We start from the raw sequence: 8,151 nt of genomic DNA, 5'->3' as shown, positions 1-8,151 counted from the left end.
CCGGATACCGGCCCGATATTTCGCATACGTCTGGTAAATAGTGAAATATCTTGCATCGATTTCGACATTGGCGATATGCACGATTATTATATTTTAAAGTGTAATAAATTCGCATTCTCCATTCACAATACTCCATTCACATACGCGTGTCCCAAGCGGATGGCACTCGCGCTCACACTGGTCCCACCCGGTCCGAGATTTCGTGTCCGTGAGCATTGTTTCTATGTGTGCGTTGCTCGAGCGCACTTTGTATCTAGATTGATTTCTGTACCTATCTGCCTATGTGCCTCCGTGGTTTGCACGTAGCGGGTGGACGCCTATTGACAATAAATAGTATGAGCAGCGCTAATTGCACGCGACGTGTGCGAGGGATTTTACTGGTACCCTCAGCTACAGGCGTGTTTAGTTTACCTTGCTAACAAGTAAAAAGGTAAGTTTATTGATATAGAGAGAGACCCCCGTTAATGCCTCAATCAGTCACGCTTACTAGCGTAATCGCGATACGCTGTGAGTGAAATTGTACCTCTCTCTTATGCGTAAGACAAACAATTCATTGAATCCGCCAATGTGGTTGAAAAAGACACTTCCATTTTTATTTAGCTATTGTTCAGTATCGCACAAGACTTGCGTGTGATTGAGATACAGCCAGCTTGCGTCTAGCGTTTAATGCTTTTGCACAGTTTCGGTGCTCTTGTCACTTTTTCAACACATTGATGTGTCAGCAAACACTTAACCCCATTTTCATAAAGAGTTACCAAATAACTTGGTATTGAAAAATATAAGTTTTGACTGTGTTTATCATAATGTCAAAATTACAAAGATTTAGACATATGAATGTTAAGAGCTTGTTTCCATCTGCCATTTGACAGAAGCCATTCACACAAAATAACATGACTTGGTCATAAAATTTAAATACAGGATGGGCCAGAAAGACGTAAGATTTAAAAAATACTATTGTGTTCGAACAGTATGAGATAGTGGAGCGCGGGAGGTGGGGATAAGTAGCTCGGTTCTTGGAAATTTCAGCGCTTCACGGGTGCACAACGTGCGCTATGCGTTAAAAATTAAGAAAAGAAACAACGATAGAGCGCTTCCGAAGTTTGAACAATATTCTCTTTTCCAAAGCCATTTCAGCACACGGAATGATAGGCACCTATTTCTTTGAGAATCTGAGGTCCAGATATGAGGTGTTTGCAGTTTGAGGTGGACACCTTGATGACGTTATTTTTAGAATATAAATTTCCCAGGTGTTCTTTTTCATTTCAATAAAGATTTATAAGTGTCTATTTTTTTGCTTTCTGCACTTTCTAACTCGTCCTAAATGTATGAAACGCGAATTTATCTAAGCATTTCGTTCTTGTCCTAGCAACCACCATAGCGATGCGCTTACTTAAATATATTATTAAAAACACAAAGACTAATATAACAACTTAAAGTAACAGCATTTGCGGAAGGATGTAAGTTTTTATGACTTGCATCTTCCGCATATGGCGCGACTTTCACCTGTCATTCTGATCTCTCGATTACAAAAATAGAGTTAAAAGGGTGTGAGAGGGGTGTCGTGCATACGGACTCACTTAATATAGTTGGCCTTCTTGTCTTCTTTCCAATCCTTATTAAGCTGGTGCACCTTGCAGGCTGTGTACCGCTGCTCGCGCAGGTCGAAGGCTTTGTGCACTTCGCTGAACCCGCCCTTGCCTAGTAGCATCAGCAGCAAATACCTGTGAACCAACACCACTGATTAATACCAGGGCTACTGCGAAATTCCAAAATCGAGGTTCGTATCGTACTGTCCCTCACACTCTCGTATCGTATTAAATAATATTAGCGTCAGCGGGACGGCAAGATACAAAGTTCGAATTTTGCACTTTGTCATATAGGGCCAGGTAATTTTGAATAATCGACTGAAGAGTATGGAAGAATGCCTAAACATGAATACATATACTGCTAAGATTGGCTGATGTGCCTTTTACAAGATTTCTAGCATACTTGACATTCAGTGCCTTGCTAGTGACTAAGCCGGTCAAGTTTGCTCGTGCTAATCGTTTGCCTAGCCCATGATTACTATTTTATTTTCGTACAAAGACATATGTTTCGTAAACGTAAATTTATGGTGCGTTTAGTCAATGACTCACTGTTTGAGTAATGGTATTAAATTCTTTGTTAAAATACATACATATTTATAAATAAATTATATGTATACTACATACCAACCTAGACTTACAATATAATCAAATCAATTATTCACACTATCAATCAAGAACAGGAACATCATCATACTTAAATGGACTAGATATTATTCCTATTGTACAGTGCAATGTTCTCCTTATCAAACAACCGCATATCGGCGTTCAAGGATACTGCTATCTACACCTCAAATTTTAGATGCAAACCAGCGCTAAAATCTTTTAAGGTTTCATTATTATCAGCAATAAAAATTGCTACCTAGATTATAAAAAAAAAACAACAAAAAATTTAACCGTAAAAAAACCACAAAAATATTTTTCTATTAAGTTTGAAATTGGTGCCTCAGAAGTTCAATAGACAGACAGTATGTTAGTTGTTAGGAGTATATTGTATATATAGTGTAATTTTTTATTGTACTGATTTATGGTGTGCATTAAAAATTATTTTATTGTATTGTATGTAGGTAAGAAGACGAGGCGACTATAGGTCCACTTCTGCTGGCTCTTTCCTTTCAAATCGGTTCCTAAATGAGGAGAGGTTTAAAGTAATAAACATATAGGAAAAATAAAATAGAAAAAAGATTCCAAAGAAATTTTACCCAACATACTTAATATTGAAAGTGACTTCACTCTGCTATGCTACTATAATGGAAAAACAGGAAATTCCAGTTTTTTTTAATGGCAAATACTGCTAAATATGTGCAGTATATAAAGACATCAAGACTTTTAGTTTGGGGCCGTAATAAACCGTGAAGTACAACGCCACGTGATCTATGCATATATTATTATTTATTACATACTAATAGTAAATTAACTGACCTTTCTGATAACACAGGATGCTGTGAGAATCGGCTCTGGTCTTCGTTGTGTATCCGCTTTAGCTCCCTAATGTGTAGATTTCGCTCCCGCTCTAACTTTTCCATCTCTAGCTGCAAGTCTGCGTCTTCTTTTTTCAGTGCACTCTGCCGCAACTGTGGACGGTAAAATTACAGAACTGAAACTTTGAATTAATGATTACTTATTAATAGCTTTTACTTAAGCAATGGCGTGGGGGGACCTTCAAGACCTTAATGATCATGAGATTTCTAATTCAAAATATATCCTACTGAGAAAATTATCATACTCTCAATGCCTGTTCGGTCTGGTAATTAGGCAGCCTGATGCAACTAGTTTACCACCTTGATTAGAAAGCCACAAGTTGCATGCGTCATATGACATTTTGACAATATAGGCATGTCAATGTCCATGCATGTATATTTTCCTGTTCACATAACTCAATATTTTAGCCACAATTTGATAATTTTTCAAAAGACCTATTCAGTCACCCTTATTCAGGGAAGGCAAGCAAGCGAGAGGTCACTTGATGGCATGGTGACAGTGATGTCTATCAATAAACACCTAAAGAAGGATTAAGCTGTAATATGAGCGGTCTCACCTTCAATATCTCATCAGCCTCATAGTACTCCTGCCAAGTCATGCTGGGCAGTGGGTCGGGCTTCAGGAAGGTGGGTGCGTCGGTGCCGTTGTGCAGCGGCGGCGGCTGCGGCGTGCTGGGCGCCGCGCTGGCCGTGCGCTTGCCACGCCCGCCGCCGCCCTCATTGTTAGACGGTCGCTTCTTTAGGAGGAGCTTCTTTTGACGATCTATTTCTTCTTTTTCCGCTGTGATTTCTTCTTGCCGCCTGATTACAGTAACAACCATGTTATGATAGTTCGAACTCGACCCGCTTCATGGAGTAACCTCACAATGAGGTACAATTTTATTTAACATAGGGACATAGTTCAAAATCTTTTTGAAAACTAGTTAGCTGTTGACTGCAGTAGTCAAACTAACTAATCTAATTTTACAGGCATGTGTTGTTATTTGTGTTTAGGTTATCAGTGTAAATTACACACCTTAAGTGACCGGCTGGATTGTTATTACTTATTACAAGGGTGTTCAATGCAAATTCTCAAAAAAAATAAGACTGTCCCTGAATTTCAAGGCATGAGTAGTTACGACCTTACATACGAGTACAAACAATATTTGAGAATACGAAGGTTTGTAAGTCTGTTTGTTTATTACGTTACCACTGAACAGATTTAGATTAAATTCGGTATACAGATAGTCTGAGTGCCAAGAAAAGGCATAGGATAGTTTTAAACCCATAAAGTTGCGTAGTTCTCGCAGTATAGCGATAAATGAATTCTACGCGGACGAAGTCGCGAGCAACAGCTAGTAATGCATATGGTAAAAAGCAGGTAAAAATAAGCCTTTAACAAAAGTTAATCTAAAATAGCCAAATACTTTTGAAGGTGATTTAAACTAAGAAACCAATTTATTTGTAGGTCAAACCAAACCTATTCAAAAACTTGAGTCATAATTTAAATTTGGTTTACAAAACGCTAAATGCTAAAATTTAAATGATAAAGTGAATTATCAAGTTGCTCTATTATTTAAATAAATCTGCATTAAATCCTTTTCAATAAGAAGGCCGCTCATCGAGTTTCCAGCCAAGACAGGACACACATATAGAATCAAACAATTTTACAAACAATTTGAATCAGATGGCGTGGCTCTCACAATAGGTAAAACGTCACAATATTTTTTAATAAACAAACAGGCACAGGTAAAAAAAAAGCTTTGTTTGAGGATTCAATGATATCAATGACTTACCTAGTTAATTCTTGGAAAGCATATCCATCAGTCCAATTCTCCTGAAACGTGGCACCCACACGTTGCGTGACGAACTGCCCCAGCCGTAGCCGATTCTGCATACACCTTTGTCGGGCTTCCTTCTTCTCTATAGTGCTTTTCTCATTTAATAGTTTCTTCACAACATCTATACACTTATTTATGTGTGATTTGTGTTGCTCTATTACCTGTAACAACAATTCAGATTAATTATTTGTTTATAAGAGGGAAAAGCAGAAAGCATGATACTTAAAAAAAATTGATGAGTATCAAACTGTGCAAGGGCTTACCTTGCTCTGTGCTTGCACTTGATGCTTCAGTTCTTCATTAGTCCTTGTTAATTCATCTATTCTATTATTCCTTAGTTCTAAGTCAGATGATGCTTGAGTTTCTAACTCTTGTATCCTCTGGCATGTCAGTTCAGTTTGAACCTAAGACAAATAAGAATCACATTCAAGGATTTCAAGGGTCTATCTATGATAAACTAAGTTGGAATTAGTATATGGATGTTATATCAAAACAATGTTTGTAATTGTAATGCGTCATTATTAACCTGTTTGACAGATGTGTGAGGCCGCTGCTGAGAGGTGGAACGTAAAAAGTCCGCTCCCGAAGGCAGCAATGATGAGGGTGACGGTGGGTACTGTCAGAGAGACACAACTTGAGATACACTCGGGATCGCCACTGTCCCATTAAATTATTAATTAATTAATTGCACTTACATCTAAATAAGATCATTCTCTGCCTCTGAATATGTGTCTTATCATCATCCCACCAAAACATTTTTAAGATAGCTTTGCATTCCTTAGTAGGGACTTTATTCTTACATATTTAATATTGTGTGTTTTAGTATTAGTTAATTAAAAATGAATGAAGTGATGCAACTCACCATGGGGTAATTCCCGCCCTGGGGCGAAGGAGATTTGGCGCCGGTGAGCCGCACAGGGCTCGAGGAGGGGTGTTTGGAGAGGTGATCCCGGATGCTTTTGTCTGACGAATTGTGTCTTTGCTTCCCACCCACGCCTCCACCCCCACCAACACCTTCCTCTCCTGAAAATTTACAATTGATAATCTATAAGAATCATGTTTTTTTCTATCTTTATTTTCATAGAATTCTGGTAAAGCTGATATTAACAATTGACCTTAAACTTCTTACATATAATCAATAAAATATTCCCCCAATGCATATTCCTAAGTTCACAACTGTTTACAAAAACATAAGCCAAACTGGTTCAAGGATAAAAGAAATGTTCTATTTAAAGGTTTCCTAGTCTTAGTAATCTCTAAAATAAAAAATAAGTGATGCTCTGGCTCAGACACATCTTCTTAAACTAATCGGTGATCACATAAATTTATGGTAGCATGTGCATACATAGCTATTAATGTAGCTATTAGCAAATTAAAAACAGAGAAATTAGTTCTGTGATAGAGGAAAGCCTGAAATTTGGCAATTTTAATATACACTTGATTTAGTATTTTTAAACATCCCACAATAGATTTTTATTTTTTATTACACTGGATGGCAAACGAGCAAGTGGGTCCAACACCAGGGGTATTGCAGATGCATTGCCAACCTAGAGGCCTAAGATGGGATACCTCAAGGGCCAGTAATTTCACCGGCTGTCTTACTCTCCATGCCAAACCACAACAGTGCAAGCACTGCTGCTTCATGGCAGGATTAGCGAGCAAGATGGTGGTAGCAATCCGGGCAGACCTTGCACAAGGTCCTACCACCTGCAAAATAGGTAGCTACATCGCATAGGTAGTATCTTGCTCCTAAGGAAATATTCTAACACAGACATTCGCAGAGCCAATTTTATTGTAATATAACTAATAATGTAAGAGTAGTATTTTTTAGTAATTCTATAAGAAGTTCAGAATTATCAATTTTATGAAGTCAAGTGAAAGAAATGTGCCAATTTGGTTTCAGAGGTGATCAGAGAAAGTAATGAAAACAAACCTTTTCGTTTCCTTTTACGGTCGGGCACAGCAATTGTTGGCGTGGCACCACTTGGTGGAACCAGCGCTACACCTGCTCCTACAGCTGAACCCCGCATAGCTGCCGATTTCTCGGGAGTTAATGCATCAATTTCCTTATCACTATAAGATGACCCTGAAAAACAGAGCATTAATTATAATTAACTACTTCTAGTCACAACATAAGCCTATTTTTATTATTAAGTATTTAAAGTTTGTAACAATTTTTTTTATTTATCAAGGCTACTGGTCAAAATAGATGATTTGATTGCATTATTTCTTATCATTGGTTCCTTTGTGTCAAAGAAACCTATTTTGATGAACAGAACATAAACACAAACATACATTCCTGAATTTGTTAATGGAAAACTTACATACATATAATTGTGGTAAACATAGAACTGAAACTGGTTAGGTGGCAGGTGAACTCACTTGTTGACAAGGAGCTCAGTAGGCCGACGTGGTTAATGATAGCTCCACTTTTATAGTCATGCATTTTGGCACACAGCAGTCTTGGATCTCGGAAGGAAAAACGACACTTTCTCGGTTTCTGTCCGGCATAATACACAGTAAAGTGACGTCACAGTCTTTCGTTCGATCGCGGTTTTCCACATTTATTTGTTTCAGCCCTCGTAAGTTCGTTAATAAAGGTTATCCACTGAGGGGCAGGCCGGCAAAAAGTAAACACTGAGAGCACTGTCGCATCACAACTTTTCACTGCACACGAAGCACTAAATCACAATTTACCTGTGCTCATATTGGAGTCCTGATTGTGTAGTGGCTGGCCCGTGTTGACAGTAGTTTGTGGTGCCATTTGAATTTGTGCCCCAGCTGACATCTGTAAAGAAAGATGGCGTCTTTACATATGACTCGCCCAGTTAACTTCAATTACGTGTACGAACACGGTGTTTCCACTAACTTCACTCAAACACAGATACTCACTAATTAACTGTTGAATAATACATCCATCTAAACGATCTTTTATACATTTTCACTTTAATATTACAAATAACCTAACTAGTTTGACAAGTCGTCGTAAACTCCAGTCGCGACAATCCAACGGAACGGACGGATACGCATCCGCGGGGTGAGGCGAGGGGGTGAGGACCGTCACGAAGTTTGCTCCGGTAATAATAATAACGACGGGCGAGGCGCCATTTTACAAGGATACAAGGCCAAAAGAATTGTTACCCCACTAAAAAATAATATTTGCTTGAACATTGATCACAAAAATAGGCACAACGATCGGTAACAGCTCGGAATTTCGCAACCTATTTGACGCGATAGAACTAAGAACTGCGCGGCGGCAGGTCAACA

The 8,151-nt window shown here is 38.4% G+C and overlaps 1 protein-coding gene across 4 annotated transcripts; it reads right to left on the bottom strand.

Annotated features, from left to right (window-relative positions):
- Positions 1–1,557: 1,557 nt before the first annotated feature.
- On the bottom strand, positions 1,558–7,882 carry LOC141433371 (serine/threonine-protein kinase tousled-like 1). Of its 4 annotated transcripts, none has more exons than XM_074095382.1 (10): positions 7,777–7,882; positions 7,582–7,672; positions 6,818–6,970; positions 5,747–5,907; positions 5,411–5,500; positions 5,148–5,264; positions 4,840–5,045; positions 3,622–3,865; positions 3,006–3,157; positions 1,558–1,721 (listed from the first exon to the last, which is right to left on the bottom strand). In XM_074095382.1, the coding sequence occupies exons 2-10, from the start codon at positions 7,670–7,672 to the stop codon at positions 1,574–1,576; spliced, it is 1,362 nt and encodes a 453-aa protein (XP_073951483.1). In that variant the 5' UTR covers positions 7,777–7,882; the 3' UTR covers positions 1,558–1,573. The 4 variants fall into 4 exon arrangements, with proteins under 4 accessions (XP_073951483.1, XP_073951482.1, XP_073951485.1 ...); XM_074095381.1 differs by having other exon boundaries at positions 5,148–5,288; positions 7,777–7,880; XM_074095384.1 differs by lacking the exon at positions 5,411–5,500 and having other exon boundaries at positions 5,148–5,288.
- Between the last annotated feature and the right edge of the window lie 269 nt (positions 7,883–8,151).

Source organism: Choristoneura fumiferana, chromosome 12, assembly GCF_025370935.1.
Source record: "Choristoneura fumiferana chromosome 12, NRCan_CFum_1, whole genome shotgun sequence".
NCBI classification, from domain to species: domain Eukaryota; kingdom Metazoa; phylum Arthropoda; class Insecta; order Lepidoptera; family Tortricidae; genus Choristoneura; species Choristoneura fumiferana.
This window is presented reverse-complemented; position numbering and strand designations above follow the sequence as displayed.

Excerpts from the sequence above, each read along its gene's own strand:
- LOC141433371 (XM_074095381.1), bottom strand. The coding sequence starts at position 7,672 with ATGTCAGCTGGGGCACAAATTCAAATGGCACCACAAACTACTGTCAAC. Across the intron at positions 5,501-5,746 it reads AGGGCGGGAATTACCCCATG|TACCCACCGTCACCCTCATC; the intron begins GTGAGTTGCATC and ends TCTCTCTGACAG. Across the intron at positions 3,866-4,839 it reads GCTTTCCAAGAATTAACTAG|GCGGCAAGAAGAAATCACAG; the intron begins GTAAGTCATTGA and ends TACTGTAATCAG.